The sequence below is a fragment of the Arvicola amphibius genome, chromosome 2, assembly GCF_903992535.2.
Source record: "Arvicola amphibius chromosome 2, mArvAmp1.2, whole genome shotgun sequence".
Classification (NCBI taxonomy): Eukaryota; Metazoa; Chordata; class Mammalia; order Rodentia; family Cricetidae; genus Arvicola; species Arvicola amphibius.
In genome coordinates, this window is record NC_052048.2 from 63,078,973 (window position 1) to 63,105,640 (window position 26,668).

At 38.3% G+C, this 26,668-nt stretch overlaps 1 protein-coding gene across 1 annotated transcript in view; it reads right to left on the minus strand.

Annotated features, from left to right (window-relative positions):
• Window positions 1-26,668, minus strand: part of Exoc6b (exocyst complex component 6B) — a 491,547-nt gene that overhangs the window by 148,725 nt on the left and 316,154 nt on the right. The window contains exon 19 of the mRNA XM_038319126.1: window positions 13,991-14,132. Within this exon, the coding sequence (XP_038175054.1) occupies window positions 13,991-14,132 (142 nt within the window). The remainder of the gene's footprint in view (window positions 1-13,990; window positions 14,133-26,668) is intronic.

Below are 26,668 nucleotides of genomic sequence, written 5' to 3' on the forward strand. Positions count from 1 at the left end.
ATGTAAAGGAAAGCCAGAAGGACCTGGATAGACGTTTTGTAGACACTAAGAGACCACAGATGCCAGACTACTATACCCAGAAAAAAATTCAATCATGATAGATGGAGAAAACAAAATGTTCCAGGACAAAACCAGTTTTAAACAATACCTATTCACAAATCCAGCCTTACAAAAAATAATAGAAACTCCAATCCAAGGAAATTAACTATACCCATGAAAAAACAGGCAATAGATAATCTCACATTAGCAAATTCCAAAGAAGGGAAACACAGCACATTACCACCACTAACAACAAAATAAAAAACATCAGGAATTATCAAACACTGGTCATTAATATCCCTTAATATCAATGGGTTCAGTTCATCTATAAAAGACACAGGCTAACAGAATAGATATAAAAACAGGATCCATCCTGCTGCTGCATACAAGAAACACAGCTCAATTTCAAAGACAGAAATTACTCAGAGTAAAGGGTTGGGAAAAGATTTTCCAATCAAATGGATCTTAAAAAACCTGGTATAGTTATCCTAATATCTAACAAAATAGACTTCAAACTAAAATTAGTCAAGAGATGCAGAAGGACATTTCATATTCATCACAGGTAAAATCCACCAAAATTAAGTCTCAATTCTGAATATTTGTGCCCCAAATACATGGGTACCCACATTTATAAAAGAAACATCACTAAAGCTTAAATCACAAACCAAACCCAACACAAGAATAGAGGGAGATTTAAACACTCCACTCAAAACAACGGGTAGGTCTGCAAGGTCTGCAAAACTTAACAAAGAAATAAGGGGAACTAACAGATGTTATGATTCAAATGGACTTAACAGACACCTATAGAACATTCCACTCAAACTAAAAAGATATACCTTCTTCTCAGTACCTCATGAAACCTTCTCTAAAACTGACCATATACTTGGTCACAAAACAAATCTCAATAGATTTAAAAAAAAAATGGAATAACCCCCTGTATCTTATCAGATCACCATGGCTTAAAGTTAGAATACAACAACAACTCTAATTGCAGAAAGTCTACAAACTCATGGAAACTAATAAATGCTAAACTGAATCACCACTTGGTCAAGGAAGAAATAAGGAGAGAAATTTAAAGACTTCCTACAATTCAATGAAGTGAATGCACAACATACCCAAACCTATGGGACACTATGAAAGCAGTGCTAAGAGGAAAAGTTCATAGCACTAAGTGCCCACATAAAAAAAGTAGAGAAAGCTCACACCAGTGACTTAACAGCACACTTGAAAGCTCTAGAAAAAAAAAGGAGCAGACAAACCCAGCAAGAGTAGAAGACAGGAAATAATCAAATTGAGGGCTGAAATCAATAAAGTAGAAAAAAAGAACAATATAAAGAATCAATGAAACAAAGAGTTGGTTCTAGGAGAAAATCAACAAGATAGACAAACCCTTATCCAAACTAACCAAAAGGCAGAAAGAGAATATCCAAATTAACAAAATCAGAAATGAAAAGGGGGACATAACAACAGACACTGAGGAAATCTAAAGATTCATTAGGTCGTACTTCAAAAACCAATACTTCACAAAATTGAAAAATCTAAAAGAAATGGATAATTTTCTGGATAGGTACCACATACCAAAATAAAATCAAGATCAGATAAACAATTTGAATAGACCTATAACCCCTAAAGAAAAGAAGTCATTAAAGTTTCCCAACCAAGAAAAGCCCATAGCCAGATGGTTTCAGTACAAAATTCGACCAGAATTTCAAAGAATGGCTAATACCAATACTCATAAGTAAATACTAGATGTAAGCAAAGGAAAACTGAGCTACAACCCACAGTGTCAGAGAACCTAACAAGGGGGACCATAAGAGGGATGCATGGATCTCCCTGGAAAGAGGAAATAGATGAGATCATCTGGGTAAACCAGGAGCAAGGGGGGAGGGGGATAAGAATATAAGGAATGGGATGGTTGAGTTGGGGTAGGGATGGAGAAGGAGAGCAATGAAAGAGATATCTTGATAGAGGGAGAAACCTAGAACTAGGGAAACACCCAGGAATCCTCAAGGATGACCCCAGCTAGGACTCCTAGCAATAGTGGAGAGAGTACCTGAACTGGCCTTTTTTTGTAATCAGACTAGTAACTACCCTAATTGTCAACACAGAACCTTCATCCAGTAACTGATGGAAGCAGATGCAGTGATCCATAGAAAAGCACTGAGCCCAACTCCAGGAGTCTAGGTGAAGAAAGGGAGACGGGATTATATGAGGAAGTAGGGTCAAGATCATGATGGGAAAACCTACAGACAGCTGACCTGAACTCATGAAAGCTCACAGACTCTGATCCCACAGTTAGGGAGTCAGCATCAGACCAAACTAGACCCTCTGAATGTGGATGAAAGTTCTGTGGCTTGGTCTTTTGTGGAACCCTGGCAGTGGAACTAGAATTTATCCCTGGTGCATGAACTGGATTTTTGGAACCCATTTCCTAAGGTGGGATACCATGCTCAGCCTGGATACAGGAAGGAGGGACTTGGTCCTGCCTCAACTTGATGTGCCAGGCTTTGTTGACTCTCCTTGGGAGGCCTTACCCTAGCTGAGGAGTAGATAGGGGGTGGAGGAAGGTGGGGGGAAGGGGGGAGAAAACTCTGTATGTAAAATAAAGAAAAAACTGATTGCCAGGTGGTGGTGATGCATGCCTTTAATCCTAGCACGTGAAAGACAGAGGCAGGTGGGTCTCAGTGAGTTCAAGGCCAGCCTGGTCTATAAGTAAGTTCCAGGACAACTGGGACTATTACAAACCCTGTCTTAGAAAAAAAAAAAAACAAAGATAGATAGATAGATAGATAGATAGATAGATAGATAGATAGATAGATAGATAGATAGAGCTAAAGCAGAGCTGGATGTGAGCAAAGAAAGCTCCGTGGGATTGTCTGCCTAGCATGGACAAAGCTCATGGGTTCTAGTTACAACCCTGTGAACAAACACAACAAACACAGAGTTTACACAGAGGCATCAAAAGAGAAGTACTGGAAATGAGAAATGAATATAAATTAATTTTACTGTAGATTAGAAACTACTGAAAGATTATCAATGAACCTGAAGCATTCAAAATGAAGCATATTAAGATTAAAAATGCTTAATAAATACATAGAGCATGAGAAACTCAGGGGACACTGGAAAACTGAAACAGGGGTACAACATTTTAGAGTATCTTCTTTAAAAAAAAGATGCACATACTGTCTCTTAGTTAATACTGACAAACTCCAATAAATAAAAGTAAACAAGGAACTAAGTTAATAATCCATAAGTCATATCAAATTTAAGAAAAATCAGTATAAAGCAAGACAATGGGGGAGGGAAAATGGCAGAAAATAAAGATAAGAAAAGAAGAAAGCAGAAGGAAACATACAGCATAACCCTCACTTATATAGTAAACTGGAGTGCAGCCTGGGCTGTGACTGACTTGGTCAAAACAAAACACAAATAAACTCAAACAACAACAACAAAAACAAAAACAAACCCACCACCAACAGCACAATAAGAATCCAGGAGATTTTACTAGCAGTATCACTATCACACACTCACTGCCATCTAACAGACATAGCACACAGCAACTGAGAACAGGTACATCACTTTTCCACTGTAACCAAAGCACTGAACTGGGCCATTAAAAATAATCTCAGGATATTAGTTTCAGAATGGTAATCATACAGAGCATGCTCTCTGACTCAAAAAAATCTAAACTACAAACTATAATAAAATTTGTACAAATATTCTAAATATTGGAGAAGCGAGCCATAAACTTCTGAATAACCAAAAGATCAAATAAGAAAACCTAATGTGTTCATTGTTTGTATATATCTCACTGTACTGAAAAGTCTGAAAGAAAAGTTTAAAAATTAAAAGCATAAATCACTGTTCCCAAACAAGAAAATCTAAAGCTAATTTAAAATACTAAATTGAATAAAAATTTTAAAATAATACAAGCTTATGTGGTGGCAGATATCCACACTCTCAACACTCAGAGGACTGGTAAGTTTGAGAAGACACTGTTTCAAACACCAAGTCAAATTTTAAAAATGTGGTGACGGATGGAGATAGAGACAGAGCCCCACATTGGAGCACCAGATTGAGCTCCCAAGGTCCAAAGAAGGAGCAGGAGGAGGGAGAACATGAGCAAGGAAGTCAGGACCGCGAGGGGTATGCCCACACACTGAGATGGTGGGGCTGATCTAATGGGAGCTCACCAAGGCCAGCTGGACTGGAACTGAAAAAGCATGGGATAAAACCAGACTCCCAGAACATGGCGGACAATGGGGGCTGCTGAGAAGCCAAGGACAATGGCACTGGTTTTGATGTTACTGCATGTACTGGCTTTGGAGGGGCCTAGGAAGGTGTGGATGCTCACCTTCCTAGACCTGGATGGAGGGGGGAGGACCGTGGACTTCCCACAGGGCAGGGAACCCTTACTGCTCTTTGGGCTGGAGAGGGAGGGGACAGGAGTGGGGGGAGAGGGAGGGAAATGGGAGGTGGGGAGGAGGTGGAATTTTTTAATAAAAAAAATTTTAAATGATATAAAATGTAAAAAGTGCATTTAACACAATACCGAAAAGCTATCTTAGTGTTTCTATTGCTGTAAAGAGACACTATGACCATGGCAATTCTTTTTTTTAAATTTTTAAAATTTATTTTATATCCCAACCATAGTTTCCCCTCCCTCCTTTCCTTCCCCACACTCCCCTCCACCTCTAACCTCTTCAATCTACTTCTGTTTCTGTTCAGAAATGGGCAGGCCCAACAAGGGTGTCAACCAAGCATGGCATATCAAGTAGAGGTAGGACTAAGCTCTTCTCCTTACATTAAGGCTGGGAAAGGCAACCCAGTATGAGGAATAGGTTCTCAAAAGCCAGCCAGAGCATTAGGGACAGAGCCTCCCATACCTCCCGATTCCCATTGTTAGTAGTCTCACAAATAGACTAAGATACACACTGTCACATATATGTAGAGGGGCCTACATCAGTCCCATGCAGACTTCCTGGTTGTTGGTTCAGACTCTTGAGCTCCTATGAGCCAGGTTAGTTGTTTCTGTGGGTTTTCTTGTGATATCCTTTACCCTCCGGGCTGCTACAATCCTTCCCTTTCTTCAGCAGAATTCCGAGTTTAGTCAATGTTTGGCTGTGGCCCTCTGCACCTTTTTCCATCAGTTACTGGATGAAGGCTCTCTGATGATAATTGGGGTAGTCAAAAATCTCATCACAACGGATGGTGTAAATGGAAGACTGCGCTTTCATTAACTGGACACCCAGACCCGAAAAATCACACAGAAACTATATTAACTACAATATTGTTTAGCCGATGACTCAGGCTATTTCTAGCTAGCTCTTACACCTTAAATTAATCCATTTCTACTAGTCTTTGTATTGCTGTGTGGCCGTGGTGTTACCTCATTTTCTACATGTCTTGTTTCCTTGGCAGCTGGCAGGCTGGCATCTGACCTGACTTCACTTTCTTTTTCTCTGCATCTCTGCTCTGATTTCCCACCTGGCCTTTCTCTGCTAAACCACTGGCCAAAACAGCTTTATTAATCAACCCATGAAAGCAACATATATACAGAAGGACATCCCACATCAGGATGGCCTGTTCTAGCTTCATATTCACTATTGCTAGGCGTCTTAGCTGTGGTCATCCTTGTAGATTCATGGAAGTTTCCCTTGTGTCAGGCTTTAAACCTGACCCTGAAAAGCCTCTCTCAGCACTCTTCCCCTCCACCCATGCCCAAATCCAATCCCTCAAGTTTCCATCCCTATCAGCCCCCAGTCCACCAGGAAATCTATTCCCCCTTCACAGGGAGATACATGCATCTCCCACTTGGGTCCTCCTTGTTACCTAACCTCTCTGGAGCCGGAGAGATGACTCAGCATTTAAGAACACTAGCTGCTCTTCTAGGGGACCTGGGTTCAAACCCCAGCACCAATATGGCGGCTCACATCCATTTGTAACTCCAGTTCCAGGGGACCTAAAACCTTCTTTTCATCTCCACAGATGGTGCATACACATGCATCCAGGCAAAATACTCATACACAATAAATAATAATAATAATAATAATAATAATAATAATAATAATAATAAACAACCCTAATCTCTCTGGATATATGGATTGTAAAATGACTATCCTTTACAGCTAACATCCACTTATGAGTGAGTACATATGATGTCTTTTTCTGACTCTGGGTTACCTCACTTAGATGATTTTTTTTCTAGATCCATCCAATTGCCTTTATATTTCTTGATGCCATTGTTTTTAATGGGTAATACTCCACTATGCAAATGTACTAGAGTTTCTTTATCCACTCTTTGGTTGAGGGGCATCTAGGTTGCTTCCAGGTTCTGGCAATTACAAATAAAGCAACTATGAACATAGCTGATAAAGTGTCCTTGTGGTATGATTGAGCAGTCTGTGAGAATATGTTGAAGAGTAGTGTTGCTGGACCTTGAAGCAGATTGAGCACAATTTCCTGAGAAACTGCCATACTGATTCAAAAGTGGCTGTACAAGTTTACACTCCTACCAGTAGTGAAGGAACGTTCCCCTTGTTCTACATCCTCTCCAGCATGAGCGGTCATTTGTGTTTTTAACCTTAGCCATTCTAATAGGTTTAAGATAGAATCTCAGAGTTGTTCTGATTTGCATTCCCTGATGGCTAAGGATGTTTAACATACCTGTGTTTTTTTTAACTGTCATTTTAGATTATTCTGCTGAGAATTTTCTGTTTTTATGCCAATACAATGCTGTATTTGTTACTATATCTCTATAGTAGAGCTTGAAATCAGGGATGGTAAAGCCTCCAGGAATTTTTTTTTTATTTTATAGGATTTTTGTATCTATCTTGGTTTTATTGTTTTTCCATATGAATTTGAGTATTGTTCTTTCAAGGTCTGTAAAGAACTGCGTTGGAATTTTGATAAGTATTTGTTTAATATGTATATTTCTTTTGGTAAAATGGCCATTTTGCTATGTTAATCCTAATGATCCATGAGCATAGGAAGTCTTTCCATCTTCTGATATCTTCAATTTCTTTCTTCAAAGACTTGAACTTCTTGTTATACAGGTCTTCCACTTGCTTGGTTAGAGTTACCATATTTTATATTGTTTGTGACTACTATCAAGGAAGTTGTTTCCCTTATTTCACTCTCAGCCCTTTTAATATTTGTATATAAGAGGGTTACTGATTTTTTTCTATTTAATCTTGTATCCAGCCACTTTGCTAAAGGTGTTCATCAGCTTTGGAGTTTCCTGGTAGAATTTTTGGGGGTCAATTTTTGGGGTATACTGTCATGTCATCTGCAACCAGCATACTGATATCTTTTTTCATATATATATATATCCATAAATATATATATATATGGATATATATATAGATATTATGCAGTGTATATATGTGTGTATATATGTGTATATATGTATGTATATATATCCTTGATTTCCTTTTGTTGTCTTATTGCTCTAGCTAGAACTTCAAATACTATACTGGACAGCCTTGTCTTGATCCTGATTTTAGTGTAATTGCTTTGAGTGTCTTTCTGTTTAATATGGTGTTGACTGTTGATTTGCTGTGGGTTTATTATATCTAGGCATGTTCTTTGTATCTTTGATCTCTCTGAAACTTTTATAATAAAGGGATGTTTTTGGTCATGTGGTTTTTCTTTTCCTTTCAGATGGTTTATATGGTGAATTACACTGACAGATTTTCCGTATCTTGAACCATCCCAGAATCTCTGAGATGAAGCCTACCTGATCATGGTGGATGGCCTTTTTTATGTGTTCTTAAATTCAGTTTGCCAGTATTTTACTTGAGTATTCTTGTATCAATGTTCATGAAGGACATTGGTCTGTAATTCTCTTTCTTTGTTTAGTATTTGAGTGGTTTGGGTATCAGGGCAACTGTGGCTTAAAAAAAATTAGAAATGCTCCTCCAATTTCTACTTTGTGGAATACTTTGAGGAGTACTGGTATTTGCTTTTCTTTGAAACTCTGGTAGAATTCTGCACTAAAATCATCAGGTCCTGGGCTTTTCTTGCTTGAGAGATTTTAATGGTTGCTTCTATTTTCTTAGGGGCTATAGGTCTGTTTAAATTGTTTATTTGATCTTGACTTAATTTTGGTATATGGTATCTATCAAGAAATTTGTCTGTTTCTTTTAGATTTTTCCAACTTTTGGAGTACAGGTTTTTGAAGTATGACCTGATGGTTCTCTAGGTTTCCTCAGAGTCTGTTGTTATATCACCCGTCTCCTTTCTGATTTTGTTAATTTAGATGTTCTTTCTCCACCCTGTAGTTTGTACAAGAGTTTGTCTATCTTGTTGATTTTCTTGAAGAACCAACTCTTTGTTTCTTTGTTTCTTGGCTTTGAGTTCAGCCCTCAGTTTGGTTATTTCCTACGGTATACTCCTCTTGAGAGCGTATTCTTCTTTTAGTTCTAGAGCTTACAGGCATGCTGTTAAGTCACTAATATAAGATTTCTCCAAATTCTTTTTTTTTTTTTTTTTTTTTGGTTTTTCGAGACAGGGTTTCTCTGCAGTTTTAGAGCCTGTCCTGGATCTAGCTCTTGTAGACCAGGCTGGTCTCGAACTCACAGAGATCCGCCTGCCTCTGCCTCCCGAGTGCTGGGATTAAAGGCGTGTGCCACCACCTGGCTCGAGATTTCTCCAAATTCTTTATGAAGGCACTTAGTGCTATGAATCTTACTCTTAGCTTTTATCGTGTCCCATAATTTTGGGTATACTGCGCATTTATTTTTTTATTAAATTCTAGAAAATCTTCTTTATTTCTTCTTTGATCCAGAGGTAATTCAGTTGAGAGTTATTCGGTTTCCATGAGTTTGTAGTCTTCCAGTTTGTGTTGTTGGTGAACTTCAACTTTAACCCATGATGATAAGATAAAATACAGAGGATTATTCCAATTCTTTTGTAACTGTTAAGACTTTCTTTGTGACCAAGTATGGTGTCAATTTGGAGAAGATTCCATGAAGTGCTGAGAAGAAGGTATATACTTTGGTGTTTGGGTGAAACATTCTGTAGATATCTGTTAGGTCGTAACAATTGTTAGTTCCATTATTTCTCTGTTTAGTTTCTGTCTGGACAAACTGTCCATTGGTGAAAATAGAGTGTTGAAGTCTCCCTCTTTTAATGTGTGATATTCCATATGTGATTTAAGCTTTAGCAATGTTTTTGTTGTTGCTGTTGTTTTTTTGTTTTAAATAAATGTGGGTGCCCTTGTATTTGGGCCTCAGATGTTCATAATTAAGATATCATCTTGATGGATTTGTCTTTTGATAAATATGAAATGTCCTTCTCTACTTCATTTGATTAATTTTGAAGCCTATTTTGTTAGATATTGAGATAGCTATACCAGCTTGCTTCTTAGATCCATTTGTTTGGAATATCTTTTTTCCAACCTATTACTCTGAGGTAATGTCTGTCTTTGAAGATGAGGTGTGTTTCTTATGCAGCAGGATGGATACTGTTTTCATATCTATTCTGTTAGGCTGTGTCTTTTTATTGATGAATTGAGTTCATTGATATTGAGATATTATTAATTATTAATATCTTGTGATTATTACTGTTATTTTGTTGTTGATGGTGGTGGTGGTGTGTATAAATGTGTGCATGTGTTTCCCTTCTTTGGATTTTGCTTGAGTGGGATTATTGATTGCCTATGTTTTTGTGGGTGTATATAACTTCCTTGGGTTGGAGTTTCTCTTCTAGTACCCTTTGTAGAGTGGTATTTGTGGATAGCTATTGAATAAATTTGACTCTGTTGTGAAATATCTTGCTTTCTCCATCTATGGTGATTGAAAATTTTGATGGGTATAGTAGTCTGGGCTGTCATTCATGGTCTCTTAGAGTCTGCAAGAGCTCTGTCCAGGCTCTTCTGGTTTTTAGAGTTCCCACTGAGACTGGGTATAAATCTGAGAGGTCTGCCTTTATAAGTTACTTGGCCTTTTTTCCTTTGTAGCTTTTAATATTCGGAATTTTCCTTAGGTTGACAGGTTCCTTTTTTTCTTATAGTACTTTGAAGATGTCACTCCATAGTGTTATGATTTGCATGTTTCTGATGATAAGTTCAAAATAATTCACATGCTTTTTTTTCTCTTTTGATTGATTTTTTAACTTTATATTGTTTACTTAGTAATCTGACCATGCTTTTATGTGGCTATTTTACATGTGTGTGTGTTTGTGTGTGTGTACTGCTTAACCTAGTAAAGTCTTTTAAGCTTCTTGGGAAAAAAAAAGAGGTCAGTACCTTTTCCTGAATGTAGAATTTTTTTTCTATCAGTCAAGTATTATATATTCTTTATTAATAATATATTTAAGGCAAGTTTTTCCTACATAGACAGACTGCCCTGAAGTGCACTATATAGCCCAACTCAGGTTGAATATGAATTCACCATGTTCCTGCCTCTAATCTCCTGGTAGCTGGGATTATACCATCTTACTTTTAAAACTACTGAACATATCAAACTGTGTTTTCTGAAGCTCTTTTAACACACATTTCCACATCTGTGTCATTAGTAGGCTCATTTATCCTTCTTGCCTACTTCAGATTCTGTCAGATGTCATTTCTTTACAGTTCCTTGCACGTGAGTTGAGTCTTATTTTGTGCTATAAAATTGTGGGTGCTGCATGGAGAAAATGTATTATGTGTCTTCTTCCTGCAAAATGACCGAGGATCCCAGAGAATGTTAATTTTACTTACCAAGTAGCTGTATCTCATCAAGTCTTGCTGCTAGGCTTAATTAGAGTGGGGCAAGACTGGGTTAGTTTTAAAAAAATATGCAAAAATCTCAGATAACTCTATAACAAGCAAACAGTGAGCTTGGTTTTGGTTTTCCTATTGGTGTCGTTATTGGTAGAGGTGGTGGTTTTTAAATAAATAAAGGATCCGAAAAGACAGTTCTCAAAAGATGACATGGCTGAAAAATGACTGATGAGTACTCAAAACTGGTCTGAGTGACACAAACTAAAGCCACAATGACATTATCACTGCACACTGTGTAACTAGCTATTATCAGAACAGTCTGGAGGAGCTAGCTCAGCAAGTTAGACTGGATGCTCTTCTAGAGGACTCATGTTCAATTCCCAGTACACACACAGTGACTTAAACCATAGGTAACTCCTGTTCCAGGAGATCCAATGCCCTCTTCTGGTCTCAGTGGGCACCAAGTGTCATATACGTGAGGGGTGTGTGTGTGGGGGGGGGCGTTCATATACATTAATTTCCTAATGGCAACAGATAAGAATTAGAGAGAACATGAAGGAAATGAAGCTACACTGTTCGCAGAATGTGGATTCTAATTCAGTAGTGATGAAGCAGAGTGCAGAAGTTCCTTTCAACACTGAAAAGAGCACCTTATGATCTACTCCAAAGAAAATGAAATCTTTCCCAATGATTTTCCATGCGTATCACAGTACACAATAGCTAGCACTGTCATCATTGGGTGAGTATAAGAAACTGTGACTTCTGTACACAAGAAAAAAATAAACCATTGACATTTATGACAAGAAGGAAAACCTGGAAGCCACCATGCTAAGTGAAATAAACAAAGCACAGAAAGACAAATACTGTATAACTTTACTTGAGTGTGAATCTGAAAAAGCCAAATTCAAAAGTGAAGAACGGGAAAGATAGGGGATGGTGGCTAGGAGAGTGAAGGCACTGGAGAAGTAGAGAGCAAAGGATTAAAAATTCTAGTTTGATGGCAGCAAGTTGAAGAGGTTTCTGATACAACATGGTGACTGTAGCAATGTGCTATATTCCTGAAAAACTGCTCACAGGAGATCTGTGGAGTAATGTACAGCAATGTAATGAATATCAACTCAATTTAGCCATTCTACAACAAACACACATACTTTAAAACACACTGTGACAATTATACACAACAGAGAAATAAGCTGACAGGTTCTGTGGAGTCTGAACTGCACTAACCAGCTGTCTTTTGAAACACAAAATATTTCACCGGGTAGCTGATACCTCAAGGTCTTGGAGGACATGATGATCCCTGGGCTCCTAGCTAACTCACAAACTCCAGTGGCTGCTCTGTTGTCTGTCAAGCTTCATAGGTTTCCTGCATATGGCAACTTACTGGTGAACAAAGGCCCCAGTGTTGCCCCACTGTGGATTTCCAGAGCCTCTTCTGACATCATAGTTGCCTCATCAGCCCCACACACCCCCATCTCTTGGTGTTTCTATTATTTTTCCTGGTGACAGAATGTTGTTGTTTTGATGTTAAACAGTGTCCACAGGTAGAAGCCAGGGAAAACTCAGCAGCTTCTGTGCTCCTGCTATCTGAAAGACCAAGACCTATATGGTCTGTTGTATAGTTCACTGTCAAAGCTGTTTTATACAGTTAACAAATTTTACAGATATTTATGGTGATACTTTGGTGTGGGAGGTCCTTCTGTCTATTTGTTGCTTTCATTGGTTAATGAATAAAGAAACTGCCTTGGCCTGTTGATAGGGCAGAACTTAGGTAGGCAGCGAAAACTAAATGGCATGCTGGGATAAAAGAGGCAGAATCAGAGAGAAGCCATGGATCCTCAGCCTGAGACAAATGCCAGTTAGAATCTTTGCCGGTAAGCCACTGCAACGTGGCGATATACAAATTAATAGAAATGGTTAAATTAATAAGAGTTGGCCAATAAGAAGCTAGAGCTAATGGGCCAAGCAGTGTTTTAATTAATACAATTTCTGTGTGATTATTTTGGTTCTGGGCGGCTGGGACAGACAAGCAGCTCCCCTCCTCCTACAATACTCTATGAGGGCTGGAAATAGAAATCCCTATGAATGCCACATAAAAGACCAAAGGAAACAACTGAGTAGTTAATGTTAGTGGCCACGGGAGAGAAGCAATTAAACAGCCCTACCCACCTGCAACACCTAAGAGCCACTACGATTACCAGCATGACACAACATAAATAAAAAGGTGCATGCTGGTGGTAACCAACAGCTGCCTAATTCGACTTAAGCCCCACTCAACAGAAGGAAAATTATGCCTGATACCGGAAGCCTAGCCAGCTTCGTAGGGCTAGTAACATCAATGACCTTAGAAAAGACTCTCCTATGGCTTCTTTGCTAGATCATAGTTATGAACTACATTCTAAATCTTATCTTTATACCCACAGATAAATGTATCACCTCTCATCAAAGAAGCCTCTCTTTACAACAAATAGAGACCATGGCAGAAAACCACAACTGGACATAACGGAGAGATCAACAGATCATGGGGAACAAGGCCTAAAGGAATACACCTACAATATAGGTTATTCATCTATGGCTTGGAGAACATGGCAGGAAAAGGGGCAGAATGATTGTGAGGGATAGAATACTAGGGAGACTGCTGTGAAAAATCTCTTCTAGAGACAGCTGCATAAACAAGACCAGAACAATGGCAATATCAAATATACATGTTAACCAGGTATGGGGAAAATCTTAAAGGTCATACTCAAACAATGAACTATAGGCAACTAATGATCTTCCGGAGAAGAATTAGCCTTTCCTCGGGATGAGCTCTTATTGGTTGGCCAGTACAGAACGAGGAGCCTTGAAACCATATATATACCACCAACGAAAACATATTCAGCAGATTATATTTATACATATTTGTATATATGTACACATACATATGTAACAATAATAAAGAAAAAGAAGCTTTCAACTTGTGAGTTGTAAGGATCATGGCAGGACTTCAAAGGAGGGAAGCTGGGAGAAGCTAGAGTGAGAAAGGGGAGGGGTAAAGATATGTATTTATATTTCAATTTAAAACATATTTTTAAAACCAACATGAAAAATAAACAGAATGTCCTGTAAGATGCTGTTCTCATCCAGATATTTTTTGACACCATGAGGAACACTGACGTGACAGACCTAAAACTTTTTGATTTTTCTTTACACCAGTGGCAATGTAAGTTTATAAAACAAGGAAGCAAAAAGGGTTCATTGACTTACGTTCACATTCTCTGACATCCAGGTTGAACTGCTGTAATGCTCCCAAAGTGAGCTGCCTTACTTCCGCTTCCAGCAACAGTTGCATCAAGGATGTGGCTAAATGCTTGCAAGCTGACATACAGGCTGTCTGGGCTACCTTTCCCTGAAATATAAATATGTAAACCAGAAAATTAGTGGATTAAAATGAAATGCCATGTAAATAAATTCATTTAGTTGTTTATTATTTAAGACAGTATCTAACATATCCCAGAATGGCTTTGTACCTGCTATGTAGCTAAGGATGACTTTGAATTTCTAATCTTACTGTCTCAACCTCCTAAATGTTCGGGTTGTAGGTACGCACCACCATGCTAAGCTGCGGGTCAAACTTAGGTCTCTGTGTATTCTAGGCAAGCACCCTTCCAACTGAGGGCATCAACAGAAACGAAAGTTTAAATAACTTATTCTGTTCTTCAATTAAGAATTTCTTTAAAGTTCTCCCTATAATAATACTCATAAATCTAACAGCCTTGGAATTAAAATATGCTAACAGCAATTAATAGTGACTCCAATTCAACCTGTAATTGTAATTACAACACTAAGCTATATTCATAAAACACAACTATGGAGCTAAGAAGAGTATGTTAAAAATTAACAGTAAAGAAGCAATATTCAAAAATAAACTGAGAAAGAATATTACAGAGAAAATAAATTAGAAAAGGCTCTTCCAAAAAAATTCTTTATAAATTCTAGCAATACTCTCTAGATATAAATCAGTACTTACTGTTTTATGACTTGTCAGTAAACTCAAAACTAAAATGGCCTCCAAAATGTAATTAAAAAGGTGAATTTTGTTTTCTTTAAAAAGTTGAGATTCATTCACGATAGCCACAAATAGCATAAAATATCTTGGGGTAACTCTAACCAAGGAAGTGAAAGATCTATTTGACAAGAACATTAAGTCTTGGGGCTGAAGAGATGGCTCAGTGGTTAAGAGCACTGGCTGCTCTTCCGGAGGTCCTGAGTTCAATTCCCAGCAACCACATGATGGCTCACAACCGTCCGTAATGAGATCTGGTGCCCTCTTCTGGCGTGCAGGCATACATGGAGGCAGAATATTGTATACATAATAAATATATAAATAAATCTAAAAAAAAAGAACTTTAAGTCTTTGAAGAAAGAAATTGAAGAGGATACCAGAAAATGGAAGGATCTCCCTTGCTCTTGGATTGGGAGGATCAACATAGTAAAAATGGCAATTCTACCAAAAACAATCTATAGATTAAATGCAATTCCCATCAAAATCCCAACAAAATTCTTCATAGACCTTGAGAGAACAATAATCAACTTTATATGGAAAAACAAAAAACCCAGGATAGCCAAAACACTCCTATACAATAAAGATACTTCCGGAGGCATTACCATCCCCGACTTCAAACTCTATTACAGAGCTACAGCAATGAAAACAGCTTGGTACTGGCACAAAAACAGAGATGGTGACCAATGGAATCGAATAGAAGACCCAGATTTTAACCACAAACCTATGAACACCGGATTTTCGACAAAGGAGCTAAAAGTATACAATGGAAGAAAAAAAGCATCTTCAACAAATGGTGTTGGCATAACTAGATGTCATCCTGTAGAAGAATGAAAATAGATCCATATCTATCACCATGCACAAAACTCAAGTCCAAATGGATTAAAGACCTCAATATCAATCTGAACACACTGGACCTGATAGAAGAGAAAGTGGGAAGTACTCTACAACACATGGGCTCAGGAGACCTCTTCCTATGTATAACCCCAGTGGCACAGACAATAAGGGCAACATTGAATAAATGGGACCTCCTAAAACTGAGAAGCTTTTGTAAAGCAAAGGACACTGTCATTAAGACAAAAAGGCAACCTACTGATTGGGAGAAGATCTTCATCAACACCACAACAAAGGTCTGATTTCCAAAATATATAAAGAACTCAAGAAACTAGACTTTAAAATGCTAATTAACCCAATTAAAAAATGGGACGCTGAACTGAACAGAGAATTCTCAACAGAAGAAGTTCGAATGGCCAAAAGACACTTAAGGTCACGCTCAACCTCCTTAGCAACCAGAGAAATGCAAATTAAAACAACTTTGAGATACCATCTTACACCTGTTAGGATGGCTAAAATCAAAAACACCAGTGATAGCCTTTGCTGGAGACGTTGTGGGGTAAGGGCTACACTCATCCATTGCTGGTGGGAATGCAAACTTGTGCAACCACTTCGGAAATCAGTATAGTGGTTCCTCAGGAAATTCGGGATCAACCTACCCCAGGATCCAGCAATACCACTCTTGTGAATATACCCAAGAGGTGTCCTATCAAACTACAAAAGCATTTGTTCAACTATGTTCATAGCAGCATTATTTGTAATAGCCAGAACCTGGAAACAACCTAGATGCCCTTCAACGGAAGAATGGATAAAGAAAGTGTGGAATATATACGCATTAGAGTACTACTCAGCGGTAAAAAACAATGACATCTTGAATTCTGCATGCAAATGGATAGAAATTGAAAACACTATCCTGAGTGAGGTAACCCAGACACAAAAAGATGAATATGGTATGTACTCACTCATAAGTGGATTCTAGCCATAAATAAAGGACATTGAGCCTATAATTCGTGACCCTAGAGAAGCTAAATAAGGTGAACCCAAAGAAATGCATATAGTTATCCTCTTGGATATTGGAAGGAGACAAGATTGCCAGGCAAAAATTGGAAACTGGGGGGTGGGGATGTGGTGGGGGTAAGGGAAGATGGGGAGAAAAAAGTATGAAGGGGAGGATGGGGAGAGATTGGGGGAATGGGACAAATGGGATGGAGAAAGGGTGGATATGGGAGCAGGGAAGTATATATCTTAATTAAGGGAGCCATTTTAGGGTTGGCAAGAGTCTTGACTCTAGAGGTGTTCCCAGGTGTCCATGGAGATGTCCCCAGCTAGATCCTTGGGCAGCTGAGGAGAGGAAGCCTGAAATGGCCCTATCCTATAGCCATACTGATGAATATCTTGTATATCATCATAGAACCTTCATCTGGCAATGGACGAAGCTAGAGACAGAGACCCACACTGGAGCACTGGACTGAGCTCCCAAGGTCCAAATGAGAAGCAGAAGGAGGGAGAACATGAGCAAGGAAGTCAGGACCACAAGGGGTGCGTCCACCCACTGTGACGGTGGGGCTGATCTACTGGGAGCTCACCAAAGCTACCTAAACTGGGACTGATGGAGCATGTGATCAAACCGGACTCTCTGAATGTGGCTGACAAGGAGGGCTGACTGAGAAGCCAAGGACAATGGCACTGGGTTTTGATCCTACTGCATGTACTGGCTTTGTGGGAGCCTAGTCTGTTTGGATGCTCACCTTCCTAGACCTAGATGGATCGGGGGAGGACCTTGGACTTCCCACAGGGCAGGGAACCTTGACTGCTCTTTGGACTGGAGAGGGAGGGGAGGGGGAGGGGGGATGGGGAGAGAAATGGGAGGAGGGGAGGATGTGGAAATTTTTAATTAAAAAGAAATAAAATTAAAAAAATTTTAAAAAGTTGAGATTTACAAATTAATTCTAAGCTAATTTTAAAAACAGATTTAAAATTAATAATTAACTATCTTTATGAAAGCATTCAAAACACTAACATTACAAACACAGTCTGTGCTCCTGGATGACAGCATTAACTGCTGGCCTACTTTGCATCAGAAGTGGAGATTATTGGTATTAAGTTATGTACACTGTAGTATTGCACTAGGGATCCATCGCTATTACCACAAAGAGGAAAAAGAAAAGAAATGCTGTTATGATAAATATCTAACAGGCCGTTCTTCATGTCAGCCTGCAGCCATAGCCATGCCACCTGTAGTCACACCTATGCCCCACTTCCCTTATTCTGGAACCTGTCGTGACCTGCCACAGAATGAGATTCTTTTGAATCACATCTTTAAGCTTTCTTCCTCATTAAACAGTAAATTACACCCCTTCTTTCCCCCAACATGTGAATGAGGAGTCTTGAGTTATCTTAGGCCAATGCTTAACATAGGTCCTAACTTGCTACTCTTTTGGTGTCTTTACTGGCGGTTGGGGATAAGTGGAGTTTGAACATCTCCCCTCGTTGTATGAATCCTGGTAACTACTCACCTTCTGCACATTGGTAGTTTTCTGTTTGTTTATTACTATTTTGTTTGCCTGATCTCATAGATTTTATTTCACATGTGGAAAAATGAGCTGCAACTTCCCAAGAATCCCAATGCTCATTTTCCACTCCATTCCTCAGATGGCTTCTTCAACACTAAACTACTTCCTTGAACACAGCAGTCACTTTGTCCCAAGCTCTGGCCATAGTCTTCCTAGGACAACAGCACTGCCATTCTTCAGGGTTCAACAGCAGAAGATTGTGGAGTTCTGATTATCTTCTTTCTCTGGGATGGCCACCCTGCAGTGCACTGTTGCCAACTGTCCAACAGAAAGCATCTAGTCTAGGGCTCAATGTCAAGGCTGGTTCCAGTTACTGTATCACAATTAATAGTGAGTATCTCATTTTGGGTGGGTACGTGTATGCATATGTGTGTGTGCGTGCATGCGTGCATGTATATGTGTGTGTGTAATATACTTATGCTAAGTATATACTGATAACTATATAATCTTATTTTTCTTCCAAAATTTCTAAAGTTTCAATTATTGTCCTTTGTCCCTATCACATCTATAAGAATTCCACTGTTATTCTTACTATGCCCAATGTGCCTTTGTTCTAGAGAACAAATTTAATTTTTTAATAAATAATAAGACTTTAAAATTATCATTTATTTTAATAACTATTTATTTTTATAAATAATACTTCATTTAAAATAAATTATTTTAAATAGTAATTATTTATTTTTTAATAAATAATAAAATAGTCTTTTTATTTTTTAAACACAGGGTTTCATGTAGACTAGGCTGACCTCAAACCAGCTATTAATCTGAGAAGTGGTCTTGAATTCATGATCCTCATGTCTCTACTGCCCACGTACTCACACTTTAGGCAGTGCCAAGAATGAACCCAGGGCTTGATGTATGCTAGGTAAGCATTCTACCAACTGAGCAGCATCCCAAATCCACTAAGATTTCTTTTCTCTACATTCAGCATCAGCAACCTTACCATTATTTATCTACAACAAATGTTCTTTCAATGTACTACATGTCTCTATAACCTTGTAGAATATGGAGTAAGGCATCTTCTCTGGTATGGAGGCATCTTGAGCACAACTTCCTTCTCTTCTTCTCCTAAAACACTGAGAGTAGACAGCCCCACAGTGTCCACATAGACTCTGTGTAATTTTATAGGCACTATTAAGAGATGTAGCTTTGTTGGAGTGGGTATGGCCTTGTTAGGGGAAGTATGTCACTGTGGGGGCAGGCTTTGAGGTCTCAGATATGCTCAGACTTCACCCAGTGTGCCACACAGACCACTTCCTGTTTGTTGCCTGCAAGATGTAAGATTCACAGCTACTTCTCCAGAACCATGTCTATCTGAACACTGCTATAATCCTAGTCATATGCAAACATCCCCACCCCCGTGATGATAATGGACTAAACCTCTAAAACTGTAATCCACCACCTCAATGAAATGTTTTCTTTTATAAGATTGGTCATGGTATCTCTTCACAGCAACAGAAACCTTAAGACACCTACCCTGAAGATTTGCTGTTGTTTCTTTCTCTGGTTTTCTTATGTTAACACCAACATGTGAATCATCTCAGGACCTGAACCTATCAACTATGCAAACTTTTATTGTAAGTCAGTTTTTCCTTCTTAACAGCACTTTAGAAAGTCTTGGTTTATACACATACCTTGCAGGTGAGATGGTATACAGTCTCCAGATAAACTTCTCAGCCTCAACAGAGTTTGAAATTTTGCTCTAGCAAGCAGCTAGACAGGCAGATTGTCTTGGTTTTGTTAAACTTGTTTTTAAGTTTATTATTATGGATCTGTGCTGATCTTGCCTTTACTCTGGGAGCCTTGTTGTTAGTTCCTGTGCATTGCCCTCCTGGAATTTCAGCTAAACAGCATAGTTTTCACAAGTTTTCTTCAGGGACACAATCCTCTATGAATCTGTCTGGCAACTTCTGGAATGTCTGCTCAGTTCACAGTCTTCAGCAGCAATTGTCTTCCAATCCTGCATAGTATCTCTCTGCCTGTGTAGCTTAACAACCAAGAGTAACTTAATAAGGTTTGGTGCTTTTTTTGAGAGTTCTCTTTTCTCACTTATCTTGTATTCTGCTTATTTAATTATAGTTCTACTAATATAACAAACATTGACTGAAGTACCTCCTTCATTGGACAATGCTATGGTTTCATATTTTCTCCAAAATTTACAGTAGTTTGTGACTAGAGAAGATAAGTTCAACATTAGTGTTAAACAACCAGTACCTCAAAAGAAAAATCTTTATTTTCTTTTTATTTTTTAAATTTTGTTTTAGTCTCTTTTTAAAGACAGATTTTTACCATGTAGTCCAGCCTGAACTCAAACTTGCACCAATGCTTCTGCCTGGGCCTTTTGAGCAGTAGGATTATAGGTGTACAACATTATACCCAGTAATTGCAGGGTCTCACTATACAGCCCTAGGGTAGTTTGAGTACAATCTCATAGGGAGAGGCACTATTACGAGTTGTGGCTTGTTGGAGGAAGTGTGTCACTGTGGGGGTAGACTTTGAGGTTTCCTACGCTCAGGATACCATCTAGTGTCTCAGTTGACTTCCTGTTGACAGCAAGATGTAGGCCTTTCAAGTATTACTTCAGTACCACATTTGCCTGTATACCGCCATGCTCCTCTGAACTGTAAGCAGGTCACCTCAATGAAATGTTTCCTTTATGAGTTGTCATGGTCATGGCGTCTTTTCACAGTGACAGAAACCCTGACTATGACAAGCACAGACTGGTCCCCTTTGTCAGCCTTCTATTCTGCTTCCTGGTTGTTGGTATTATAGCATGTGTCGCCACACCTGGCTCAGAATCTTTTTAATTTACCAATATATATCAAACAAGGCTGGGGGAGGGGGGAACAACCCTGTATAAGAGTCATTTAAAGAAAGTCTTCATATTTAACAGTTTCCTGTGTCTGAGTACTAAGCACTCAGTACTTTCCATTACCACTTGGCAAACGCTTTTGCTTCATAAAAAATCTGTGTCTTTTGAATTAAAATTGACAATAAAGGATGAGGATTGAAACCATTAATGAGTGCACATATATAAACATGACCTAAAACACTAATTTTTACCTTTTTCTCCATTTTACCATGTGCAAACTAAGATTATTTTAATCACTGAGTTAAAAAAAATAAAAACCAGTGCTATGCAGCACAGTTCCCAGCTTGCATTAAGTGCTCAGCAAGTATAATACATTTAAAGGTTTTATTCCTACAGTGCTAAATATGGAAAAGTGGTTTAAAAAGTCATTGGGTATATGTTCTTAAAATGTGTTTTATGAATACAGAATATTTTATTGCTCACGTCTTCTACAGAATCACATGAATTCTGTCCACAGAAAGGAGAAAAAGTGCACTTCCTACTGATCCAAATCAAGGGAAGCATGCAATTAAATGTTAAATTGAGCAAAGTAAATGCTAAGCCCTATCTGATTTAGAAAAGATTATATGGCTGTAATAGTTCGCTGGGTGAGCCTCCCAGGACTGACGGGGATCACTGGTGAGCCTCACATTCACGGCACAGCGACTGGACATTTCCTCAACTGCCTTACAAGTCAGAACAAAAGTAACGAAGTCTTTAAAAAGAACAACTACTGCCCTCTGGGCTTCCACAGAATGAACGCTCTCAGCAAAGCACAAAAACTTCCTTCTATATAATTCCTGTTCAGGTTACAGGTCAATTTCATTCTGCCTGCCCATTAACACAGAAATGTTTTTGAAGGTATTCAGTCTCTGTCGTGCTTGCCATTTTACCAGATGGCAACCTCGATGCCAACAAATCAGACTCAAATATTAATGAGCAAAAGGTCATGATGAGGTAATCTCCAAAGTTCTACTGGTTCCTGTTCTCTGACCCTATCCAATTCCCCTTGCCCTTTCTCCAGGCCTCTTTCTCCATACATTGGCAATCATGGGTTTATTTTCAAGTGACACCCTCTGAACTTCAGTTTCACTTGAAATGTGTTTTAAGTGAAGGACTCCCAGATGCCAGAGAGCAACCCAAGGGTGACTGGCAGATACAAGCAGAAAACCCACTAAAACCGAAAACTGATTTGAAATTTGAGTTTTAACTACTAGAACATGGGTAAGGGGAGGAAAATAAGAAACCCCTCTTTCAAACTTTCCAATAAGCTATTTAATAAAGTGACAAAGCAGAGCATATTAAAATATTAACCAAAGCTTCCAGGAAAACCAGTATAATCTCAATTGTTTATTCAAGACCTTTACAAACCTCATAAAAAATTAAGTGGGTTTGGAAAAAAACACACCACAGCCATAGGAAAAGGTTTACAAAGCACAATGGTGCCGACGCCTGCCTGTCTGCCAGCCAGTTCCTTTAACCCCAATGTAGGACTTATTACTCAGTTCCTAACTGGTCAGTTCCTACGTAAGAGTACTACTTCTCCTCCCAAACACCTCATTAGCTGCCTTGACTTCTTGCTTTCTTGAGCTAATGCATCCTGTAGGTGTTCTGCTTCTTTATGCTCTGCCAATAAATGCTTCATTTCAGAATACTTAAAACCCTGAGGTGATTCTCAGAAGAAACTCATTTAAGAGCTTCTTTGTCAATTTAAGCAGATCTTTAGTGAATCTCACTCTGGGAGAACAGCACATGAGCAGCATGTCCATTTATGAGAATCCACAGTAAAACAAGACAAGTCTGAAGAGGAGCAAGGCTCTGGCTCCCATCAACTTTGGATCGAATCTTAGCTTTACACTCATTCGACCTTAAGAGCACTAATTAATCTTTGGTTGGTCACAGTTTCCCCACACGTAACTGGGGTAACAATGTCAGTCTTAACTGGGTGCAGTGAATGAAAAGGGAAGCAGAGCAGTGCAACCTGTAACAGGAAGAGGGGGCCACTCTGTTACAGGACACATTTTCAATTAAACATGATCCCATGGTTTAAGGAAAATTTAGAGTGAAATGGCCTGAATTTCCTAGGCAAAATAAAATACTCTACATTTTATAAAAAGTGGCTACAGAAAAATTCAACATAAAATGCTAACATAAGCTAGGCTCATCAATAATTAACCTTCTGACACCAAGAAATCTATTCTGAGCTCATTAGATTGTAGAAAACAGATAAATGCAAAAATTACTGCTGGGAACGAAAAATATTTGTATATCAAGAAAATGAACATAGTCTCTCTATTCCTTTCATTTTCCCTTCTGAATTGCTTGAGAAGGGAGTCATGAAGAGGAAACTCCTTTAGGAACTGTACAAAGGCTCCAAAACACGTTGACAGAGAGTAGGAAAAAGCCTTATTCACTAGGAATTTAATATCACACAACTCATTACAGTGCAATGAAACCAATAGCTAGTGAAATAAACACTCATAATCCATACAGTTAATGATATCTTCAATGCAACTTTCCTCCAGTACTTCCAAAAGCAGAGATCCAGTAAAAAATAAAAAGCTTCAAAATGTTAAAATGAAGATCAATGAAACCAGAGACAGTCAGAAGCTCACTGGAAGAAAATCCCCCTTGAACTGTGAGTGTGGAACAAGAGGCATGCTCTACAGCTGTCTACACTTCACACACAGTTCTGATGACTCTGGTTAAAGCACGACGGACCTATACTTTGTGTTTCTTCTCTTTCATCAGAGAACCGTTTCATTTATTCCCTTCTTCTGGGCTTCCTTCTTATCTAAACATGTAGAGTTGAAAGGAGAAGGGCAAACCAGTTAAGCATCATTGTTAAAATATTCTGCTAGGACAAAGTCAGCAAAGATCTTACATGTTTGAGGACTCGGAAGGAGGTGTGCTGGATGATCTTGACTTTCAACTTCACCAGACGAAGAAGTGCCCAGGATGTTAATGAATGACAGCTCTAGGTGTGTCTATCATCACATTTCTAAAGATTAACTAAGGGGTAACTTCCCCAGAATGCGGGTGGCACATCCCAGAGGCTGAGTACTAGGATGAAATTAAAAGAGTAAAGGAGGAAGGGGCTGGCAGCAAGCTGGTGAACAAAGCATTTTCTTCCTTTGCTACCTGGCTGGCATGATATAAGCACTCTCTCTCTCTCTGGCAGGATGGACCGAAACTTCTCATATCATACACAAAATACACCGTTTTCTTTGTAACTTGTATGTTTAGATACTCTGTCTTAGTCGTGAAAAGCTACACAGAAGGATAACCAAGGCATAGGACAAACTTCTGCAAGACGAAAGAACAGACTTTCTAGTTGCAAGGTCTTCAGACCCAACATGGAGCTCCAAGTCTCCTGGTCCACCAGCTCACCCATTTTAGAATAACATCATTTGAAGATACACTTTGAAAGATACACTCAAAAGAGCGCAGGACCTAATTAAATACAAGGTTAAGCTTAACAACTGCCTAAAATGAATGTAGACGTTAGTAATTATTGCTGAAAAACACATAAGAAAATAATACTTTAATAACGGTATTCTTGAACTAAAATACTAGAAAATAGATGAAGTAAATGTGAATAAAAAGGGAAGATAAGACATTTCTATTAAAATACATAATGCTTTTAACACTTAAATTCAAAATTTAAAAATTCTAGGCTGAAGAATATTTGGGGAGAAATATAAGATTTATGCTTTTCAAAGTTCTAAGTAATGAGGTGGGACATCCTTATGTATATGTGTTGCTTTTATTGGTTGATGAATAAAGCTTTTTCAGCCAATGGCAGGGCAGAATAAATCCAGGCTGAAAGAGATATAGAAAGAGAGTAGGCAGAGTCAGAGAGACTCCATGTAGTTGCCAAAGAAGACAGATGCTGGATCCTTATCAGTAAGCCACAATCTTGTGCCAATACACAGATTAATAGAAACGGGTTAATTTAAGATGTAAGAGTTAGTTAATAAGAAGCCTGAGATAATAGGCCAAGTAGTGTTGTAATTAATATAGTTTCTATGTGATTATTCGGGTCTGGGCAGCCGGGAATGAATGAGAACTCTCCACCTACAAAATATATGTAAAAATCAAGCAGATTTATCCTAGGTAGTAAATATACATTCAGAAAATTTTAAAAGATAGTTTGAAACAACATAGAACAGATGAGAACAAGCAGCTAATTGAAAGTTGTTAAAATAATCTTTACTAAAGACAAAGACAAATCACAAAGCAAGTGTTAAAACTAACACATAAAATATAGGTAAATATACAGAAGAAAATAAATGTCATAGGAGAATTGTAATATGTTATTCTCTTCACACCTAAGACAGAGTGACTTCCTACAAGTATTCTAAAATATAAAAGACCTGCCAAGACCTTCCTACAACATTACAATACATTAAAACATGTAAGAGCCGGGTGGTGGTGGTGGCGCACGCCTTTAATCCCAGCACTCGGGAGGCAGAGGCAGGCGGATCTCTGAGTCCGAGGCCAGCCTGGTCTACAAGAGCTAGTTCCAGGACAGGCTCTAGAAACTACAGGGAAACCCTGTCTCGAACCCCCCCCCCCCCGCCGGCAAAAAGGTAAAAAACCATTGTATAAATATCAAAACAAAAGAAGGCGTAATGAGTGCAACAAACCATCACAGAATATACTAAGATTGACACTTCAAGTCACAAAAAGGATAATGGTCAGCTGGGTGGAATACTACTATAGTAATGTGAACACAGGGATACACACTAGATGCTGCACAATGGTTAGTTAAGACAAACACCCTAGGAATAGCAAATGGCAATGCTATGAAGCTCGAAGGATGCTCCATCATTAGCACTTCTTCTCTTTTAATTAAGTAAGCAATTACAGCATTTTCATTTTTCTACTTCATTACACCTGAATCTGATATGTGTCCCTCCCTCTCAACATAAGCAAGTGAACAAGTACTGAGCTAAACATAAACCTAAAAATTTTGGCACAGTAAATAAAACAAAATATCTATGTGATCACAGATCTGAATACGAAAGTTAGAATTATAAATTTACAAAAATCATAGAAAAAATCTACTTGGAATAAGGAATTATTTCTTGTGACATACATATTTCAATGATTAATTCAAAATTGATATAATGGATCTAATAAAATAAAGTTCTCTGTTAATAATTACCTGACTAATAAAATGAAAAGAATAGCCATAGAAAAGTATTTAGATTAAATAATACTGGTTAACAGTATACCATTAATCTTACAACTCAGCAACAATCCAATTTAAAATGAAGGTGAATATCTAACAGGCATATGACAGAATGACCAAAGAGAACTTAGAAATGCTCCTCATAATCAGGTGTTGGGGAGATAGAAAGCAAACACTTAGAAAAATACCAATGTACGTAACTGAAATACTCACTAAATTTTAAAAACTGGCGTAAGGAATGTTTGTAAGAACTTTCCACAGTTGTTTCCCTTATATTCTGCTCTGGGGGAGTTTAACAGCACAACACCTTTCAAAAAATATATCAATTTCTTAAAAAGTTAAACACATTTATTTTTGATACAAAATAGAAATTAAAATAAATGGAACCCAGATATTAGTTTTAAGATCATACAAAAGAGAAAGCTAT